The following is a 22743-nucleotide window of genomic DNA, read 5'->3' on the forward strand; positions in this document are numbered from 1 at the left end:
CACACACACACATACACACACACACAAACACTTATGAACACACATACACACACACACTTTCTTCCCGGAAACACACACACACACACACACTACACTCCAGGGTTGTGTTTCACCCGCTCCAGACAACAGACCACTCCAGCGTCCAGGGGTGATGGAGTCAGAGCGCCGGCATCTGTGCGCCAGGAAAATGTGTCCTCTGGGAACACATTCCAACTCACAACAGTTCCACCCTCTCACCACGGCCCCCACGTCAGCGGAACGCCAGTCTAGAATGTCCTACAAACGTTCCTGAACTGAATGTTGGGGAAACATTCTAGAAAATGTTCTTGAAACACTCTACAAACATTCTACCTTCTTCTTGATAACTTTCTAGAAATGATCTGCCTTCCGGAAATCACAATCACTGCCAGGGTTTGTGGTTCTATTCCCTGTTTCGATACGAAGAGCAAGGCACTCATGCCGCCAGGGTTCGGGGTTATATCCCTGTTTCAATAAGAAGAGCAACACTAATGCTGCCAGGGTTGTGGTTCTATTCCCAGTGCAGCCCTTTGCTGTCAAGGCAAAGCAAACTGCATGAAAGTCTGAATGTCGCAGTCGGCTGCCTAAGATTAAAATGACCACCTCAAGGCCCGACTACTTTGCAATACTTCAGTTGTCATCATCAAGGACATCCAAAAGAATCCCAATCCTAGTGAGGATGACATTACAAGCAGAAAGAGGTTGCCTTTCAGACACGACATTGCTTCCCTGGTTGGGTCTGAGGAGCCCGGGGCTGTCAGACATGTGGACTGGAATGAAGCCGAAACAATTCAACAACCGGCGCGTTCTGACTGAGGGACCCTTCCCTCGAGTGAGCCGCTGTGGGCGGGGCTTGGGAGAGAGGATCCGCCCAACTTCCCTGTTTAGCGGGTGAGTTAGCGGCCCAGGTTAGTACCTGTCTCAGGGTAGGAGCTTCCTGAGCAGCTCCTAACTAGTCGACGCTGGTTGGATCCGGTCGAGGCGGGAGATGACGTGAATACGATGTATGATTAAGGCGGGATATGACGTGAGGAGAAGTCGACACAGCCACAACATGTAAACAGCGCCATTTTAACAAAAAAGATGATCACGGTCAAAACTGTCGCTAAATGATCGCGTAAGACGAAAAAGCGCCGCAGAACTAATTACGTCTCCCTTTGACCACCGTTGGGTAGCCGCTACGAAGGGACCTGTATGGGAACGGACGCCGACGGAGGGGAGCTGAGCGAGTGGTCGCAACGCGCCGATAGTCTTTGTTTTACCAACACACCGTACGACAACACCCAAGCCCTCGAGACGACCAACACTGAACGCCGTGTGACCCCAGCACAGAGCCCCCCGAGGTAGGAACCGACGGAACCACGGTTCCCCCACACCTCCACCCCGAGGGGGACGGACTGGGGCCCGGTTTCTGGTGACAGTGTTTCCAATTTAAAGCACTGTGAATTAAATATGACCTCCCTCCCTCCCCCGTCCTCTCTCCCTCCCTCCCTCCCCTGTCCTCCCTCCCTCCCCGTTCCTCCCTCCCTCCCCTGTCCTCCCTCCCCTGTCCCCCCTCCCTCCCTCCCCTGTCCTCCCTCCCTCCCCGTTCCTCCCTCCCTCCCTCCCTCCCTCCCTCCCTCCCCTGTCCCCCCTCCCTCCCCGTTCCTCCCTCCGTCCCTCCCTCGCCCCTCCTTGCTGTGTTGCCGTGTGCGCGGCAGCCGACACAACGTGCTTAACACAAAGGAGATGTGGTGAAACAAAGTGGCGCCGTTGACGCGTGCTGTGAAGGAGTCCGTTCGAGTCGTGGTTCCAACGCTGGGACACATGATGCAGTGTGACGCCAGGACACACAGAACACATGACCAATACATCACTCAGACAGGCCCACACGCTTAGTAAACGCCTCCTCTGTGTGCTTCAAATGTGACCGTGGGGATGTTGCTGTAACGACACGGACACATCACTGTACGCCGCTGAATCGTGATCAGCGTGGCTCGGTGTGATTCGTTTTCTTACAACAACATTAGCACTGTACCTCAGACGATCACCGCAGACCCACTCTCTGGGATCATTTATTTATTTCCTCACTATTCGCCTCTGGGACTTCTCTCCTTTGTCTTAAACTCACGCTTGTTTAAATTTGAATCACTTTATTGACGAATAGCCTTTTATATGTTAGCATTTGTACATCACTTTTGAGATTGTTTTTTAACCCCATCGCTTTAAAAAATGTATAATCCAAGTCACCAGTTACCTCTTTCGGATCGCCGCGGTGACAGGTAGGACAACACTAAAGATGAAAACGGCGTGAATCTTTATTCGTCCCCACAGCGTCCACAACGACCAAGGCGTGATCCAAGATGGCTGAATTAGCATTCTGCTGGGGTAGAGCACTACGAGCCGCAGACAAGAGTTTATTAACTCCAGGCCGCGTGCCAGAACCTCTGTGATACCCTGACCCCCAACAAGGACTCTGAACAACAGCTGCCTCCCTCTGTGTCTCTGCATCCATCTCTCTTTCTTTGTCTCTCTGTGTCTCTGTGTGTCTCTCTCTCTCTCACCCTCTCAGTGTCTGTTTATCTACCTACCTACACCACCGCCCACTATGCTGTGCCACCAGGTATGTCGTAGCCACTAGGGTTCAGGAAAGTGAGGCCCTGAATGGACGGTAAGGATCCTGGCGCCGCCTCAAATCTAAACAGGCTCGTACCGAGGCCTCCGTACAGCCACCCGTTCCCACGGAGCATTTCACCTCACTAACACCTGACGGAGGGCCGTGTGGCATCGATAACAAATCACACTCGAATGTAGGCCCCTTAAATCTTAGCGACAGCACCTTAAAGCAGAACAAACAACCAGGACTGAGGCGTAACAGAAAGCCGGTGTACATCAACAACAACTAGCGTCATCCATTATTAACGCCGCTGCTGGAAGTCACGTTCAACAAAGGAGCCTCATGCATTATTTAGGTAGGAGAGCAGACTGGGACGGACGGCTCTGCCGCAGGTATCCGCTGAGAGTCTGGCTCCTCGTCGTGGCTCCTCTTTCACAGGCCTCTCCTCTTTCAGCCCTTCCTTCCGTCTTTTTGCCGTCAAACCCTTGCGTGCGTGTCGTTTTTCATGTTGTGTAAATGTGCCGGGTGAGGTGAGTGAAGATGGGAATGTGGAGTATGACCTTTCATTCACACCGCTGTAGTAAACGTATGAAATATGGCGATTATAAAATAAAATACTGGGGGGTCGAATTTCAGGACTATGTTTTCCGATTTGTGAGACTTCAGTCAAGACACCGCTTCTCGTACGCAAAAGATTTCGACTCACATCGGAATACGAATGTGAGCTTTCCGCTCTGCACTGAATTGTTGTGCTACGATCACGAAACTACCGCGATCTGTTTGGGAAACACAACAAGCCACAACATTACATTTTTACATTTTACATTGAGGGGATTTTGCTTTTATCCAAAGCGACCTACAACCATTCACACACACATTCACACACCGACGGCGGAGTCAATCCCGCAGGGCGACAGCCAGCTCGTCGTGAGCAGTCAGGGTGAGGGTGCCTTGCTCAGGGACACCTCCACGCTCAGCTAGGAGAAGCCGGGGATCCAACTAGGAACCTTCTGGTTACCAGTCAACATGCTCTACTTCCTGAGCTACTGCCGCCCCACATCCACGAAGCGTTTGGGTCGTGGAGATAAACCAAACGGAGCACCACAGAAGACGGACGGCCAACGCTGCCAAAGACAACCGAGCGGGAAGCCGAACGCGCTGTGAGCTTCTGTAAGTTGCCGTATCTATCTCAGCGTCCGACCACCGGACATCCCTTCAGGGATGCAGTTAACGACTTTGACTCCAGTCAGAACGGAGCGATCCCCAATGCCTACAGCCTAGCTGTAGGCATCCCTGAACAAGGCATCCTTGAGCAAGGCATCAACCCACCTGCTCCTTGATGACTGCTCATCTGAATTCACTGCGCATCTGAATTCACTAGCTGCCTATCTGAATTCACTTTATTTTTTCGTCTCTCTGGACAATAGCCACTGCTGAATGATTACATAGTAGTAGTAGTAGTAGTAGTAGTAGTAGAAGAAGTAGTCATAATCATTCATTCTGAAAATACAACCTTTGACCCTCTGTGCAGCTGACCCACGCCACCCCATAAGTAATAATCACGTGGCACTGAAGACAACCGTAGCCCCTATTGATTTGGAAGCGTGGTCACCCGCCAGATTTAAACGCTGTCAGGTATGGTTTTACTGCTCCATTGGCGAAGGGGAAGGGGGGGGGGGGGGGGGGGGGGACAGTTCTCTGATGAGAGTCTGAGAACAGATTTAGCCTGGGGAGCTAGCTTAACTCCCTTAGCTTAGTTTTTCTTAGCTTAGCTGTTCCCACTGAAAGGACCAAACCTGCAGTTGAAAGGCAGATATTCAATTTAGGCTCAGGGGCTAGCTTAGTTTATCTTCCTTAGCTGGGCTTAGCTGTTCTCACTGCAGGGCCAAACAACACGTAGCAGCTATGCTGCTAACGACTGCAGCGGCTACCAATACCCTCAGAATGCTAACCAAAAGCCACCGAAAGTGTTGAATGGCAGTATGTACTTTTTGGTTTCAATATGAGAGAGCGAGAGAGAGAGCGAGAGAGAGAGCGAGAGAGAGAGCGAGAGAGAGAGAGAGAGAGAGAGAGAGAGAGAGAGAGAGAGAGAGAGAGAGAGAGAGAGAGAGAGAGAGAGAGAGAGAGAGAGAGAGAGAGAGAGAGAGAGAGAGAGAGAGAGAGTTGATGTGGCCAGAGCTAAGTCATGCTTAACTAATCTGAGTCTATTCCTATTCTGGGCACATGGGAAGGGAGGGGGGAGGAGGGGGGAGGAAGGGGGACATCAGCGCTATAGCAGCAGGTGAGGGAGGGTGAGGAAGAGGGGGAGACTTGCATTTCAATTGGCCGTAGAACCGCCAACTTTCTTTCTTGTTTTGTTTTTTCTTTCTATTGTATTCATTCTTTCACCCTTCCTTCCTTCCTTGGCAGGGAGGGAGGGAGAGTGTGGGAAAGTGGAGGGAGAGGAGAGGAGACAAGGGGACGGGAGGAGAGAAGGGAGAAAGGTGGGAGAGGAGAGGAGAGAAGGGGGAGGGAAGAGGAGGAGTATGGAGGAACAGAGGGAATCACACACACACACACACACACACACACACACACACACACACACACACACACACACACACACAGCACTAGATATCTCTTGTCATCCATAGGGTCCATCTGCCATAAACATGATGTAGGACAGAGAACGGTGCGAGCGGGCTCCATCACATCCTGGGGTATAAATACATGAAGTGCCCCCCCAGCTTCGCCCCCCCCCCCCCTGGCCATGGCCCTGGCAGTCCCATCCATCAGCAGCAATGCCAGGGGTCCACCACAGCCCCCGCCACGACCACACGCCTTACCACACACATGTAGCGCACACACACCGACAGACACAGCTCTGTTGTGTACGGGCAACGGGTTAGCCTAACGATTGTTGGTGCTTTGCACTCGGTTTTGTCCCTCCTTACTGTACCGTCAGCGATATATTGTTGTTCCACCCGCTTCGGACAAATGTACTTATTGTAAATCGCTTTGGATAAAAGCGTCTGCTAAATGGCCTAATTATAAATCTAAATCTAGACATGCAGACGTCCATGTGGCACCGCTAGCACTAGCATGTCTAGCACTAGCATCGCCCCCTCCTCTCCTCTCCCCTCCTCTCCTTTCCACTCCCCTCCTCTCTCCTCTCCTCCCCTCCTCTCCCCTCCTCTCCTCTCCCCTCACCTCCTCTCCTCTCCCCTCCTCTCCTCTCCCCTCCTCCCTCCTCTCCTCCCCTCCCCCCCTCTCCTCCTCTCCTCCCTCCTCTCCTCCCCTCCTCTCCTCTCCCCTCACCTCCTCTCCTCTCCCCTCCCCTCCTCTCTCCTCTCCTCTCCCCTCCTCCCCTCCTCTCCCCTCTCCTCTTCTCCTCTCCCCTCTCCTCCTCTCCTCTCCCCTCCTCTCTCCTCTCCTCTCCTCTCCTCTCCCCTCACCTCCTCTCCTCTCCTCTCCTCTCCCCTCCTCCCTCCTCTCCTCCCCTCCCCTCCTCTCCTCTCCCCTCTCCTCCTCTCCTCTCCCCTCTCCTCCTCTCCTCTCTCCTCTCCTCTTCTCCTCTCCCCTCTCCTCCTCTCCTCTCCCCTCCTCTCTCCTCTCCTCTCCTCTCCTCTCCCCTCCTGCTCAGCAGACCAGGGGATGATGTCGAGCAGAGTCCTCGTTCTACCCGACGTGGGATTCTCATCCCGTACGTTCCAGCCATCCATCTAACCTTTCGTCCTTCCTCCTTTCCTTCATTCCTTCCTCCTGGCTCACAGACATATCAGCTGAAATGCCATGTGGGTAAAGAGAGCTCCATCCGTCAATCCATCCTCCCTCGTCTCCCCCCCCCCCCACCTGTTGTTCTCCTCCCCCCGTCACTCACAACGGGAGCCCCCCCGTTTCATGGCCACAGTCCGGCGTTCCCGCCAACAACACACAGCCCACACGCTCGCCCGGCGCCAAAACACTGTCTTATCTATCTCTGCATGTGTTTGGAGGGTAGTTCTGTGCAATCTGGTTTTAATTGCTTGCAGTGGGTGGAGGAGTATGGGGGGGAGGGGGTCGTCTGAGATGCTTAGATAACCTGATGGAGTCAGGGGACAGGGGGTACGAAGGGGTCAGCCACGGTATGGACAGCAGATGAGTACCATTTCAGAGTTGTGGAGAGAGAGAGAGAGAGAGAGAGAGAGAGAGAGAGAGAGAGAGAGAGAGAGAGAGAGAGAGAGAGAGAGAGAGAGAGAGAGAGAGAGAGAGAGAGAGAGAGAGAGAGAGAGAGAGAGAGAGAGAGAGAGCATAAAAGAGAGGAAGACCGTTGTGCTCCCGCCCCCTCCCAAATTCTGCTCCTCATTGAGGAGTGTTGCAGCCACACACCTGTGATTGACAGACTAAGATGGATTCCCAGAAGTTAGCCGGGATCAGTCCACATGGATGAATCGATGGTCTAATTCAAAGGCCGGCGCAGGCAGCTCAGGACATTCTCACACTGCTGTCCACTCACTCACCGCTGACGGATGGCTACGCCATTTCAGACAAATGACACTCAAAAAATAGCTCTTGATTCTGACCTACACTTTTAAGGAATACATAAGGGATCAAAGATTAAATAAATTTGATATGATTGAAGGACAAATACAAAGTGAAGCATAAGATCACCTCCATTTCTTCCCGTTTTAAGCAAATCTGACTCCAGCACATAGTGTCTAAGATAAGATTATTCGGATATTAAAGGTGCAGTAGGCATTCCATGATGATGTCGTCGTCTATGACCGCATTGAGTAGTAAGTGTCATGTAATGATTTTCCTCAATAGATTTATCAATTGTATTTAGTTAGTGAGTAAGATAGCGATGATTGCTAATAAAAAAGAATCCGTTCTCTCTAAAGCCGTTTGTCTGTTCTTGGTTACTGTAGAAAAGGACTTTGTGGATTATACACTAATTACTACATACTAGTGCTTTTAGATTATATAATTAAGCTAAAATAATTAAAGTGAGAAGATCTGATAAAATGTGTTACAAAGAGCTATTGAACACATTAATATCTAAGTTAAGATAACCAAGATGAGACGAGCTAAGCGTTATAAATAAGATCTGTCCAGCTACTTTCTCAAACCTACGATACTGCAGAACAGTTCGTACAGAACAAAACAGTGAAATAAAAACATGGCGTTTGACACCAAAACACATCAAACAATGACCAGATCTGAATCCCCAACGTGTGGTCCAGTGGTCCTCAGCCTGGGTGTCAAGACCCAACCCAGGGTCGCTTGATATGCAAGACGTACAAGATACCGAGATGTCCTGCTCCATTCGGAATTAAATAACGTGTTACCAGGCTTGAGAGCTTTCATAAAGGTCCTGTATACAAACGGACTGCCTAATGATTCTGTGCCACTGGTGAATTACTAGGCCTATCACCACTAAGACTAATTGGTGTGGTGCAATGCAGTGTGCCCACGCTCTCTGGGACCTGGACATTACCGGCAGAGGAAGACCGGGTCAAAATGCAACGATGAGTTTATGGAGGCAGCTGCACCGCGACAAAAACATGGCGTGTAAGAAGTTAGAAGTCGGGGTATCAGGGACGTTCACACCTTAAATTGGGGTCACAAGCCCGACAATGTTGGGAACCAATGTGAGGAGCCACCAGAGTCAATACTGCGATATCTGCCGCAGCCTGTCTGTTGTTTGTGAAGCGGACTGACGTGCAGGGCTGCACCCAGGCCCCCGTTGGATCTGAGACCGATCGATGGTAGGATAATGTCATCTCTATTAATCCCCATGGGTGTTTCCGCCGTAAACTACCACAACGACTGCAACAGTGAACAGACAGAGAGGAGGGTCCTGGCTGAGGAGTTACAGCTCAGTGTTCGTAGGGTCTGCGGCAGGGTTCACGGTTCTGTGTGGAGGCGTGGCGTGAGGGGGGGGGCGCGTCGCGACCGGGGGACGCGGCGAGGATTGAAGTCGTCGGTTGCGTTCCTTTCGTTCTCGCGTCACGCTCTCCAACACAAAACACCGCCCACCCGCTCGAACAATCAACGGTTTCTTTCACCACGGTGGAGAAAGGGAGGAGTAGGTTTGTAGGTCCACCACAAACCTCTGGGTGGTCGACCTCTGGGTGGTCTCCACGTCTTCGAGGTAGCGTAGGCCCACTACAGACCTCTGGGTGGTCCCTAGGTCTTTGGGTTTCGCATAGGTCCACTACAGACCTCTGGGTGGTCCCTAGGTCTTCGGGTTTGCGTAGGTCCACCAGACCTCTGGGTGGTGGACCTCTGGGTGGTCTCTAGGTCCTAGGGGTCTCATAGGTGCACCACAGACCTCTGAGTGGTCTCTAGGTCTTCGGGGTCACGTAAGTCCACCACCGGCTGAAGGGGCGTGTGCGGTCTTAGAGAAGTGAAGGGTTAATTGGCCTCCATACACTTTAAAATGTCCTCGACACAGGACCATTCTTCGAAGAGGAATCCTCTCTCTAGACTTCCCAATAAGATCGATGCCTTGTTTCTTCCTTCCTTTGTCTCTGAGTGGAAGCATTCCTCTCTTTCATCCTTCTCTCTCCCCCCCCCCCCCCCCCCCCGCCATCTCGCTCTCTCTCTGCTACCTTCTCCTGTTCTTTAATCATCTCTTTCCTTTTTTGTCGTTCCTGCAACCCTATCAATAATAAATGTATCATCCGGGGAGATGAAGCAAGTTATTGTTAGTCTAGTCACATGACCCGCATGTATATGAAAAGGGAGGGTTCACACGTCTCTCCACCCTCCGCTGATCAATAGGCGTTATTGGCTGTGATGTCCAGGGCTTACTGCTCGTCACCGCTTGAACCCGAGGTGCAGCGCTCGTGCATATGGTTCAGACCGAGGTCGGAGATCATTATGATAATCACGGCGCCGTATGAGAATAGAAAAAGACAACGTTGACCAGAACTTCTATTTTATTCTCCCCGTACCTAATCCCTTCTCCCGGTCTATCTCTGATGAGGTCTACTGGACTTTGGGGCGCCAAGCAGGTACATGTAGAGGCAGCTGTGGCTAGGCCTTCTAGGGAAGAGTCCGAGTAGGGAGCCAGGTTCAATTCCTATCCTATTTGCTCATCAGCTTTTATCCAAAGCGACTTCAGGTGAACTTAGGACAGGCCAGGTTATTGAGGAAAAGGTAGGGTAGGGTAAGACAGTACAGAGACAGGTGATTGAGGAGCAGGTAGAGGCTAGACAGTACAGAGACAGGTCATTAAGGAGCAGGTAGGGGTTAGACAGTACAGAGACAGGTCATTAAGGGGCAGGTAGGGGTTAGACAGTACAGAGACAGGTCATTAAGGAGCAGGTAGGGGATAGACAGTACAGAGACAGGTCATTAAGGAGCATGTAGGGGTTAGACAGTACAGAGACAGGTCATTAAGGAGCAGGTAGGGGTTAGACAGTCCAGAGACAGGTCATTAAGGAGCATGTAGGGGTTAGACAGTCCAGAGACAGGTCAATAAGGAGCAGGTAGGGGTTAGACAGTACAGAGACAGGTCATTAAGGAGCAGGTAGGGGTGTGACAGTAAAGAGACAGGTCATTAAGGAGCAGGTAGGGGTTAGACAGTACAGAGACAGGTCATTAAGGGGCAGGTAGGGGTTAGGGGGCACATTGCTCTAGGATGCCTGCAGGTAGACCGGGACGTTGGGGATCAAACCCAGAACCTTTGGGTTGGGACTGGGAGTTAAACATCCAAGCCACAACACTATATCCCTATAACACTGTTACAACTATCCACAAAAAAGATTAATCGAGCCAACTCTGCGTTGTCTAATTAATCGCAGTTCAAGTCTCAAAGGGATCCCCAGGCCCAACGGACCCGAAGGGAGGGGGAAACCTGAGGCCACACATCTGTGTGTACAGAGACGGCAGCTAAATGATCACAAACACTCGAAACACACGACCAACCAAACAGTCCCAGCACAGCAACACGCTAACCTCCGTACATCTGCCGTCCAACAGAGCATCTGCTCCTGAAGGCCTGATTAACTGCACCGTACGTACATCCCATAATGACCACGTCCAGCAGACCAGCAACAAAGCGCTGTTTACTGCCTCGCAGCCAAGTGTTTGAATCCGTCTGCCAGCCTGTGGTTCTGGGGGTAACGGACTGGTCAGAGGAAGTGATGCATGGCGTTTCCACCCTGCCTCGCCACCGATCAGAACGTCGGTCATTGATTGATCGATGAGAGGCCCCCCCCCCCCCCCCCCCTCCTCCATCACTTTGAATAACACTGTACTGATACGGACATTTAAGAATCAGTGGTAGAGTTCGAGGTCGAAGGATACATGTATCTATCTATAGATGTGAGATACTTTGAGACATAGATCCACCCTGATCCCGTATCAGCGGTACTAAGGATCATTTAACCTGAATTGGAGCCATCAGGCCATCAAACGCTGTTGACACCTTTTAAACCCGTCCGTCACACTCCAGTTCTGGGGGTAATGGACTGGTTTAAAGGCACAGCTGGAGGAAGTGATGCGTGGCTACTTCCTGTAGAGCAGACGAGGATAGAGCTCAGTCAGTGATCGATCAGCGACACAAAATGGCCGACATGGCCATTCGGCCCCTCTTTAGAAGGGCCCTTATTGTACTAGCAGGTGTCGTCACTGGGTGAACACGCCCACCTGTGGTGTCACTAATGGGTCAGTTCTTAAATGACGTTTAGTGGCCGATCCACATCACACCTTGTGGTGTAAACAGGAACCCATTTTTAAGCCAGACCTACATGTAAAACACTCAACCTGAATGTCTAAACGAGGCTTGTTGCGCTACAACCAAACTGCTATGTTTTTCTTCTTTTTGGAAGCTGTGGGTTTGAATCAATTTCTTCATGGTGAAGAATGGCGAGGAAAGAGGAGTTCTCGTCGTTTATCAAAGCGCTGTTTGTTTATGGGTAATTACCGGGATCCCACGGCCCATAAAGCCGGTGAATTATACACAACCAAGCAGGGCTTCAACAGGCTGTCATAACAAGCGTTTCTTCAGAGAGATACCTCTCCTTAGTGCCTCTTTATTTACACACACTTTCAACACGGCTGAACAACGCGATCAATTGATTTGTGCGCTTGAGTTTTGACTTCAGCTGTTTATCTGCTATTATATATCCAAACATGAACTTCAGTACCACTAAAACTATATTAACCTGTTCTGAGTCACCTGACTACCACTAATAATATATTAACCTGTTCTGAGTACAACTAGTAGTCAACAAAGAGGAAGCCAGCACTTTTTGAGGGCACTTATTTGGAAAAGGTAGGTCAGCCCACCGAGACACACCTCAGACCTGAAAGACTTTCAGGCATCAGCTCCCTGAGGTCTGGTGCGTTTATTGTATTTTACAGAGGCAGGCCTGCGGGGAGGGGTTAGGGGGGGCCTGGGTTCCTGCTGTAACACGGTCGGCTGCACGTGCCAGCAGACACCATCTTGCTTTGAGCGACAATAATCCTTAATGGATCACAAGGATTTCCACACGATTATGATGGCAATTCTCTAACGTTTGGGGGGAGGGGAGGAATGCAGTCTGTCATAGGGAACGTAGCCCCTCCTAGTCTGGCAGAGGGACGAGGTTTAGAGGGTTTGTGATGAAGTCAGCGACCCAGTGACTCTGTTCTGGTGTACGTGGTTTTACAGGTAGCAGCAGTAGTGGGCCCCAGACCACCCGGACGTGGCACCCAGGAATCGGGGGTTTACTTTGGGGGAGGGCTGTTGGTAGAGAGGTACGTCTTGAATGGGAGAAGCATAACGGCACAAATTCACACCGCAAATAAGGCTCCGTGAAGCATGCCCACACAGACATGTGGCCGACAGAGATATGTAGACGAGTACATGCATGGACGCAGAAACACACGCACAGACACACAGACACACACACACTTATTATGCTACCATTTAGCCAACATTAACATGCACGCAACACCATGGTTTGCATCAAACATGTGTAATCACAGAATAGCACAATGCTAGCTATTAGCTAAAACTGAACTAAAAAACTAACCAACTGTTTGTTATTCTGACAGTGTGTGAGTAGAAGTTTGAACAAAGGTTTAAATCCATTCAGGTGAAATGCATTAAAAGGTTAATACTGCATGGGTCGAAGATACTGGGTTAGGGATAAGTCTGGGATATTAGTTTGGGTACCGGGTTGGAACGCAGAATTACGCGGTGGCTTGGCTTGAAATTGGAACGCAGAAGGCTTCCATTGATCTACGATGCAAATGTTCAATATTTAATGGAAGAACAGAGAACCACAATAGGCAATGTGGTGGGGCATCAATAAAACAGGGGCAGGATGGGTTATGTCTACACTGGATTAAAAAGTCTCTCAGCTTATTTTTCCCTCTCTTTTTATATTTTGACACCGGCCGTTAAAACCGTAAAAACCTGCCACTTCCAGCCCCCATGCTGGGAAGTTACGGTGGGGTGGATGTGCGTGTTAGTATCGCCCGCCGGGGCGGGGCTCGGCCGTCGCGGCGGGGTTAGTGCTAAATTGTTGTCACCTGTACTACAATAAAAGTGTGGTTTTTTTGATGACGTTCAAAGAAGACTTAAGATGGTACCACAAGACAATTGAGAGGAATTGTTTTGGTTTATGTCAATAATGGCCTCCACAAACTACACCACCCTGTTGTCTGTCTGGCGACAACGAGGTGTGTGTGTGTGTGTGTGTGTGTGTGTGTGTGTGTGTGTGTGTGTGTGTGTGTGTGTGTGTGTGTGTGTGTGTGTGTGTGTGTGTGTGTGTGTGTGTGATGAAGTCAGCGACCACAAACACACACACACACACACACACACACACACACACACACACACACACACACACACACACACACACACACACACACACACACACACACGAGTTTATGCAGACACAACATTAGCAGTTATTATGTGGGACGGAGCCCATGGGGGGCTCACCTGTGCAGTCTTTCCCCTTCCCTTTACACTCTCCACTCTGGGGGTACGAGGCAAGCGTCCCCGGCGACCAGAAGCCCAGGGAGCCGATGCAGGAGACGGCCAGGTAGTACCACACCAGCCGCCCGGGCCACCCGGACACGCCTCCCGGACCCACGCTGGCCATGCTGCAGAGATTCGGGGGTCTGGCCTGGCTGTCGTCGCCCGGTTGCAGCGTCCTGTGTGCTGCTGCTGGAGGCGGGGGGGGGGGGTCCGACGAGGTACGGAACCGATTCACGGTGCGAACGGCGGAGAGATGTCAGATCCGACCCGGAGCGGTGGACGGCGGTGCACTTCGGTAGATGAACGGTGATGAATCGGTGGTGACACGCGGACGAGCCGAGGTTTCATCCGAGGAGCCGCTGACCTGATGTCGCTGTTCCTCCACGCGACGAGACAAAACGCAGCAGCGCCATCCTCCTCCTCCTCCGCTGGCTTTCCGTGTGACTCGCGTATTTATGTTGTTGTTATTGTTGTTGTTTTCTACCGCCCCGACTGTACCGCTGTTAGACCTCCGTCTGTAGTCTGCGCTCCCCTTCCCCGGACCTGGCTGTGGAGCTGCTCGAGGAGCGGACGTGAATCCCCACGCCGTGGCTGCCGCCGTCAGTGTGTAGACAGAGAGAGAGAGAGCGAGAGGGAGGGGGGAGAGAGAGGGAGAGAGACGAGGTGAGCACCGCGCCAGGAGCAGCTGCGGCAGCCGGACCCACAACAAAGAGATCTGGACCGGAGGACCGGAGCGGTCACGTGAGGAGGAGAGGAGAGGAGGACTCCAACCCCCACCCCCACAGCACCGTAAAATTAACAGGTGCTTCCAAAATGCAAATGAGACGTAATGTTACAAATACAAATATTTATACCATTGATAAACACACACACACACACACACACACACACACACACACACACACACACACACACACACACACAAACTCATTTAAGGATTTTCCCACCTGGAACCTATTCTCTGATCATTTGTGAGAGCGCTTCACTGACGATACGGGCTGCAATGTCAGCCTCTAGGGCACTAGTGCTCAGTCAGAGTCTGCCCTCTGAAGGGCTCAGGGCATGTTCTAAAGGGCTAGTTTCTGCCCCGGACAAGGCGGAGGGGGTAAGTGTCAGTGTCCGTCAGCATTATGGAGAGGGTCACTAGGGCTGGGTGAGGCTGCACACCTGTACTGTAGTCAATGTGCCCAGATTGAACCAGCCGTCTCCAGACACACACACACACACACACACACACACACACACACACACACACACACACACACACACACACACACACACACACACACACATTATGGTCTTGTGCATGGCAGCATGGACCACCAGGTCAAGTATCGTTGTCCACACGAAAGTGGTCTTCCAACACCACCACCCTGCGTCCTCATCTGGGGGGGCTCCGTTAATGTCACCTAGGGGGCGGGGCTGCAGGTGCATCGCTACACTAGTGTGTTAGTGTGAATGAAAGTGAAAGTGAAAGTATATTTCTTCTTTGAGGCTTGAGGACCTCGATGAAGTCCCTATAAAAAGAGGCTTCGGCCACAGCAGCAGTCCACCGGCAATTCAGCTACCTCCTGTTCTCTGGCTGGTGATGGCCATGGGGCTAATACATTTACATTTTTGGGATTTTGCTGATGCTTTTATCCAAAGTGACTCACAACCAGTCGTTCACACATTCACACACTGATGGCGGAGTCATCCACGCAGGGCGACAGCCAGCTCGTCAGGAGCAGTCAGGGTGAGGTGTCTTGCTCGGGGACACCTCAACACTCAGCTAGGAGGAGCCGGCGATCAAACTATCGTTATCAGCCAACCTGCTCCACCTCCGGAGTTGATGCCGCCCCTAGGCATATCAGCAAAGGAGATTCCTCTATTATAATAGAGGTATCTTTTAGAGGTTTGGTCAGCACACCACCCAGTGTTTCTATAGAGCTGCGTACTGAGAGCAGGAGGGATTTCTGAGTCTACATTACTGATATTAAGGTTTCAACTCGGTCACGGGACAGAGGTGACTGACGACTGCAATAATGTTTTAATAACTCATTCGCACAGCAGGCTTAATATGAGACATTAACCTGTAACTGTGACAACCACATTAAAAAAACGACCCCCAAATCATAAAAAATGATAAATGGCACATGAATCACGTTTTACGTTGCAATTGAGAGTGTCTGCATGGAGGAGAGGGGCTTGGTGGAACGATGGCTGTGACTTGGACATAAGAAAACAGGGAACCCTGGCGTGAGATGCAACAGAGAACCAGACGACAGAACATTCCAGCGTGGAGCGCTGACCAACACCCTGTTTCATGGTGTCTGAGGGGTTTGTTCAAGTGCTCTTTATACATCTGAGAGGGTAAGAGAGGGAGAGAGAGAGAGGCAAAGACACAGAGAGGGAGAGGCACATAGAGAGAGGCAGAGAGAAGGAGAGAGACAGAGAAATGGAGAGAGACAGAGAGAGAGCCTGAGGGAGAGAGTCTGAGAGAGTGAGGCAGAGACAGAGAGAGGGGGAGTGACAGAGAGAGGAATAGACATAAAGAGAGGGAGGCAGAGACGGGGAGAGAGGGGGAGAGACAGAGAGAGGGGGAGAGACAGAGAGAGACAGAGAGAGGGCAGACACAGGGAGAAAGACAGAGAGGGTGAGGCAGAAAGAGGGAGACATAAATAGGGAGAGAGACAGGCGGAGACAGACAGACACAGAGGGATAGAGAGAAAGTGAGGTAGCATTGGAAGAGTCTTCTCTTCTATCTAAATTTGAATCCATATCCCGAGGGGCTGTTCACTGCTCTCATTGTGAGGCCGACAGAGAAAGAAGAGAGAACACAGCCAAGAGATAAGAGAGATAAAGGTTATGGCTGTCTATCTGTTATCTGGGACGCTAATTAAAACAGAAAAGACTGAATTATTACCACAACCTCTCAAATCAACTCTGGAAGGAGATGATTATCAAAAATAACTCACTAATAGTGACAGTGTTATAGTATGAACTTAATATTAATGCACATGACATGGCAGCAATCAAACACGAAAACCTGACCCGCCTGCGTCTTTCCGCTCTGTCCGCTGCCCCAATATCTCCAGATGTCAAACCGGATCAATACCTGATAAGCCTGTCTGGCTGCTGGGACCACTTGGGTGTGTGTGTGTGTGTGTGTGTGTTTGTGTGTGTGTGTGTGTGTGTGTGTGTGTGTGTGTGTGTGTGTGTGTGTGTGTGTGTGTGTGTGTGTGTGTGTGCAAGAGGGTCTGTGTGTGTGTGTGTGAGTGTGTGTGTGTGTGTGTGCGTGTGTGCAAGAGGGTCTGTGTGTGTGTGTTTGTATGTGAGTGTGTGTGTGTGAGAGAGTGTGTTTGTGTGAGTGTACGCGTGTGTATGAGTGAGAGAGTGTGTGTGAGTGTGTGTATTTTTGTGTGTGTGTGTATGAGTGAGAGGGTGTGTGTGTGAGTTTGTGAGAGAGTGTGTTTGTGTGAGTGTGTGCGTGTGTTTGTGTGTGTGTGTGTTTGTGTGTGTGTGCGAGAGGGTCTGTGTGTGTGTTTGTGAGTGTGTGAGAGTGTTTGTGTGAGTGTACGCGTGTGTATGAGTGAGAGAGTGTGTGTGTGAGTGTGTGTGTGTGTGTGTGTGTGTGTGTGTGTGTGTGTGTGTGTGTGTGTGTGTGTGTGTGAGAGAGGTGAGGTCGACGCTGGTTGGTCACGGAGGTTCTGCGTGCAAGTGACAATCGATAGCGAAAACCTTATGGGAGTAGTGTATCAGTTGGGCCTGGCAGGGCCGAGGGACTGCGGGGGAAAGTGAGGCAGTCGTGGGGGGGCCCAAGGCAGAGGGGGGGCCCATGGCAAAAATAAATAAATAAAAATAAAAATTCAAAATTATCCACGAGCCCATAGTGTTGGGAGTCACACACCCCCCCCCCCCCCCCCCCCCCCCATCAACAATTGTTCTCTACCCAGTTCTCTATTCAGCGCAGGGGGCTGGTAGGGGGAATCCGGGGGGGGGGGGGGGGGGGGGCCATCAGTACCTCTTGTATAGGGGCCCAGGATTTGGTGCAACGGCCCTGGGGCCTGGTGTATGTTCTCTGTTTAGCCCTCCAGCAGTGCACATGGCTTGGTGCAGGCATTGGTGGTGGTAATTCTCTTGGATAACTTGAGTTATAATGGTATTCCATAAAAGTGATAACATAAATTGAGCCTGCTGCCAGGGAAATATACACGACCCGTGTCCGTTTAGTTGGGAAATACCTCCCCCTAGCGGCGGTTTATATAAATGCCCATGCTCTCTGGTGTAACTCAAACAGTCACAGTACGGAGACAAAACTAGAGGCATGAGCCGGGTGGGCTGCGCAATGCTCCCGAAATATTTAAAGATCACCCAAGTGCTTATTACTGATTTGGGCTGATTGCTCCTGAATACTCATGTAGTGAGCCCCTCACTTTAATTATAAGGTGGGTTTAAAATATAACGCAATGATAGGCTTAAAAGCTAATGCACATATTAAAGGGGAAATATTATACCACCAGGTGTGAGTGTGATTAGGCATTACAAGACGTTTTGAAAATGTGCAGCTTCTGACATCCCAGATGGGCGTGTACACCTAGATGTGTGCTGGATTGATCAGTCTACCAGCCTACCCACTGGACTGTAGCAAGCGTTGCTCAATTATCCGTCATACACCTGGGGGTATAATGGCACGTTCACATCGCTGGAAATTGCAAGTAGGTCTATCTGCAGCCGGAGCCACTTGCCAAACACGCCCATTGCTCTGCCAGACACGCCCATTACTTTGCCAAACACGCCCATTGCTCTGCCAGAAACGCCCGTTGCTCTGCCAAACAGGTCAAGTCTATTTTCGGAAATGTAGGGGGATATATGAGTGGCCCCACGTCGAATGGCATGACCCAAGATACGTCAGACAGAGAAAGCGCGCAAATTCGAGCAAAATTTGACAGTGGAAGGATTTACATGGTTGCTTGGGTTATAGACTTCAAGACCCCCCCCCCCCCCCCCCCCCTCTTTCTCCTTTAAGTTTGGCGCCGAACAACTCGGCCCATACCAAGTGTGACGGGATATTGTTGGTCAATGAAATGATTGAATAAATGTTCAACATGCATGCATGTAGCCTACTACTTTGACTTTCTAATGTTCTGGCGAAATTACCCAGTTTAAGTGTAAATATTAAGCATATATAAAGCACATACGTGCCTTTTTTTTCATAAATATCCTTAATACATAAAGCGGTGCAGTAAGAATTAAATGACGTCTTCCAAGTAGCTCTAAGCACTGCTTATTAATATTAGAGCAAACAAGACTCGTAATGGTAGGTAAAACAATACTTTATTAAAGCATGCAATTGTGTTGTAGAACAAAATAAATAGAAAACGTATGAAGTGCTTGCATGATATTGAAGCCTACAGCGATCATTAGTTAACGTGTGTGGCGGACGGTACCACCTTGTCATTTTGTTTACCCAGGTGCCATAGCAACACCATTGCTACCTTTCACTTGCTGAATCTTTGAGAACGTTGTAGACTCAATCAATATAAGGTCGCGGGGAGACGAAGCTCTGTTTGTTTGTATATTTTATTTACGTGACCAGATTTTTGTTTTATGTTAAAAAAAAAAAAGAATCAAAGAACCAGTTCTCTTGTTTTGGGAACCAGCTCTTGTCGTTCACCTTCGGGATTTGTTCGTTGTGAACGAATCGGTCGCGAGACTCGCGACCGACTCATCCTTAATGGCCACCATAGAACGAGCAATGGGCGTGTTTGGCAATGGGCGTGTTTGGCAGAGCAATGGGCGTGTCTGGCAGAGCAATGGGCGTGTTTGGCAAGTGGCTCCGGCTGTATCGAGGTAGATTTGTGTCTTTATTATGCATCAAAAATAATAGGTTTGAGAGCAAAACTTTCCACACTGCAATCAAAAAATAGATTTGAGAGCAAAACTATCGACACTGCAATCAAAAAAAATTTTATTGCAAGATAAATTAATGTGATAAAAAAAGAATTAATGGGAATCCAAAAGTCTTTTTTGCAAATCCAAAAGTTTTGTTTGCAAATCCAAAAGTTTTGTTTGCGAATCAAAAAGTTTTGTTTGCGAATCAAAAAGTTTTGTTTGCGAATCAAAAAGTTTTGTTTGCGAATCCTAAAGTTTTGCTTGCGAATCCAAAAGCTTTGCTTGCTGTTGAGCTGAATCTCGTGGGCGGGACCTACGCCGAAAGATGTAAGACACGTCTCTATTGGCCAGTCTCGAACGGAGTGACAGCTTGGCAACATCCACAATTAGTAACGAGAGAGGGAGTTTTGAAGTCCATGATGAGACAGAGCGGGAATCGGGAGCTCCCTCTCTCGTTGGGGATTCCACCGGACGCGTACGTACCGCGGAACGGCTGCGTCCTCTGCCTTGCGAGCCAACCGTTTTCTGGCGAGATCACGAGATAATCCTAAACCTAATGTACTCACCTTCCACTCTCAAAACTATTGCAATTAAATGCCACGCTTTGTCTTTTCTGACATTTTCCTTATAAAAAGGATGATTTGGTACATAAATGACTTCATTTTGCTGAACTTCGACAATGAGTCTCTCGTCGTCCATGTTGCCGACCCTCTGAGACCCTTTGATTGATTGACTGCTGACCTGGTGCCACCGGTCATGACGTAATAATGTTGATCTGAAGTTACATGAGCTGAGTATTGTGTTTTATTTTGAAAATTTACCGGATGCTCTATGGCTTTTACTTTTCACTTCCTGCCCGGCTCGACCTGCTCTGTCGAAATTGACGCGGTTTAGCAGCGGCTCGCGGCAAAAATAGATTTGGACGGAAAGATAGCGCCGCGGCGCGGCACGCCGTTCCTGGGACGCTGCTGAAACGTTCCGCGGCTCGCCCGGTGGAAATGGTCTCATTGATTAGAGTGGAAGCGATTAGCAGCGGCGCCGACGCCTCCGGTGGAATCGAGACTTGAGCGTGAGCGCCATCATTGGCGAGCTGTCTCGTTGACACCAGGAGAGTGAATGCGCCTAAATATTGGCATCCACATCGCTGGGAATTCTGTGGAAAACATTTTCTCGACGTCCTAAAATTCTCGGGAACGCCACCTCATGTCATGACGCTATTATGATTCTACTTCTGTTCGGCAACTGGGGCCAGATTTCGATAACAGAGTTGCCCAGTTGGTGACATGGACCATGGTTTACTAGTGACGCGCATGAACATGACGGAACCAACCATCCGTTTTAAACGCTGTATAGGCCTACTGGTAAATCAGCTCCAGGTGAGGGCAAGTGTAGCCTTCCATACATTGGCAATACAATGTGCTTCTCATAAATAAAAGCAAAAGGATAGTAGGTGATGGCTACAAGGAAATAAAGGCGTTCAAACTTGAAACTGATCCTGACTGGTTTTTATCGGATAAAAAAAACCTGCTGTGAAGAACTTGTCATTATTACCAGGACCATGAACCCTAAGTCTCCTTTAAATCTCTCCTCTTGCCTATAGGGCTTTGAAAAAAAAAAAGTTTCCCATGTCTTAAATGATTCAACCTGACAAATCCCTGCGTGAGAATGTGTAGCGAGGCAGGACATGTGTTTAAAAAGACTCATTTGAAGTCTAGCTCGATACCTGCCCACATACTGAGAAGGATCGGCTAGATTATGCTGTGTTTGTTGTCATGATATTATACTTGAAGATGGAATGCTTATTCTTTTGTATTTTTGTAGTCTTGTAAATCTTACTCTCACTCCTTAAAAAAAGGACAAACATACAACATTGATCTTTAAAATAGTTTTGCTAAACAAGTACCAAACCCTTCTCCCGGCCTGAGCAGCCGCCTCCTGCCCTTTAGACATCGAAGACCCCCAGGTAAGAGGCTGTTATGGCCAACTGCCCGTTTCAGTTGTGTGTGTGTGTGTGTGTGTGTGTGTGTGTGTGTGTGTGTGTGTGTGTGTGTGTGTATATGTGACAGAGAGAGAAAGAGATAGAGATAGATGGATAGAGACAAACAGTCAGACAGACAGACATTTACGACAAGTTGGGTCCCCCAGAGTTAGGGTTAGTTAGGGTTTCCTTTCTGTTTTGTTATCTTTCCTTTCGTTGATTTAATAACCGTCCCGCCATGTGTAAGGCAGCGTCTACTAAATAAAACGTCTGTTTCAACGTGACTTTCAGTCTGTGTTACTCGGTCCGGTGTGACCCAAAGCTGATTCGTAACATAATGGGGGCTCGTCCGGGAGTTATGTTACGAATCAGCTTTGGGTCACACCGGACCGAGTAACACAGACTGAAAGTCACGTTGAAACAGACGTTTTATTTAGTAGACGCTGCCTTACACATGGCGGGACGGTTATTAAATCAACGAAAGGAAAGATAACAAAACAGAAAGGAAACCCTAACTAACCCTAACTCTGGGGGACCCAACTTGTCCTACACCGAAAGTAAAAGGGAATGTGAATTAGCCGGGACCTATGTCTACTCTGCTCCAACCTAACTTAAAACGTGAAAACAACCATCTCCTAACCAACAACGTATAAAGTGAAATGAAAGCAATAATGTTCCCACATGGGAAAAGACGGCGCTGGACCGTAAATTACTTAGCACAAGAGACAACAATTCACACATGAACGATCGGTGGCGTGCGGGCCCAGGAACAAATCCCCCGCCCTGCAGTCTGGGCTGGGCGGTCTTTATAGGCGACGTCAGGCCGCGGCGGGAACAACCAGCCTACAGGAGGAAAGGAATCCAGAACAGCGCAGCTGCGCAAAATCTCCCATTTGTCCGTATAGGAACGTAAAGCACACACCCACACATGCGCACATACACAGATGAACTTACAGACATACACACACATTATGTGTGTGAACGTAACACGGACACAGTTAAAAATATATAGATAGCTAGACAAACAGACAAATCGACCGACAGAAGGATGGACAGATGGACAGTTGTATTCTCCCATGAAGGAGGGGACATTAGAACGCAACAGTAGCTTTAAAACCCTGATGCAGAAACAGAAGACATTGACTATCCGACCGAATCCGGATTAATAAATGGAGGCCTGGATCTTCTTCAAATAATCCCCTGTAACACCATTTATCGATAAGCCTTCACACAAACACACCACCACTTCAATAAACGTGCTTCAGAAGTCCTGAATGCCTAACTTCAGACGGCCCAATCACAGGCCCCCCCAGCTGTCACTTGCTCCCCACGGCC

General features: G+C 49.7%; 1 protein-coding gene across 1 annotated transcript in view; it reads right to left on the reverse strand.

The window, feature by feature from the left end:
• The window catches only part of tmeff1a (transmembrane protein with EGF-like and two follistatin-like domains 1a), a 37385-nt gene extending 23092 nt beyond the window's left edge, over window positions 1-14293 (reverse strand). Inside the window, exon 1 of the mRNA XM_030362695.1 lies at window positions 13518-14293. Within this exon, the coding sequence (XP_030218555.1) occupies window positions 13518-13680 (163 nt within the window). The 5' untranslated portion in view covers window positions 13681-14293. The remainder of the gene's footprint in view (window positions 1-13517) is intronic.
• Window positions 14294-22743: the final 8450 nt, after the last annotated feature.

The sequence above is a fragment of the Gadus morhua genome, chromosome 8 (genome assembly GCF_902167405.1).
Source record: "Gadus morhua chromosome 8, gadMor3.0, whole genome shotgun sequence".
Classification (NCBI taxonomy): Eukaryota; Metazoa; Chordata; class Actinopteri; order Gadiformes; family Gadidae; genus Gadus; species Gadus morhua.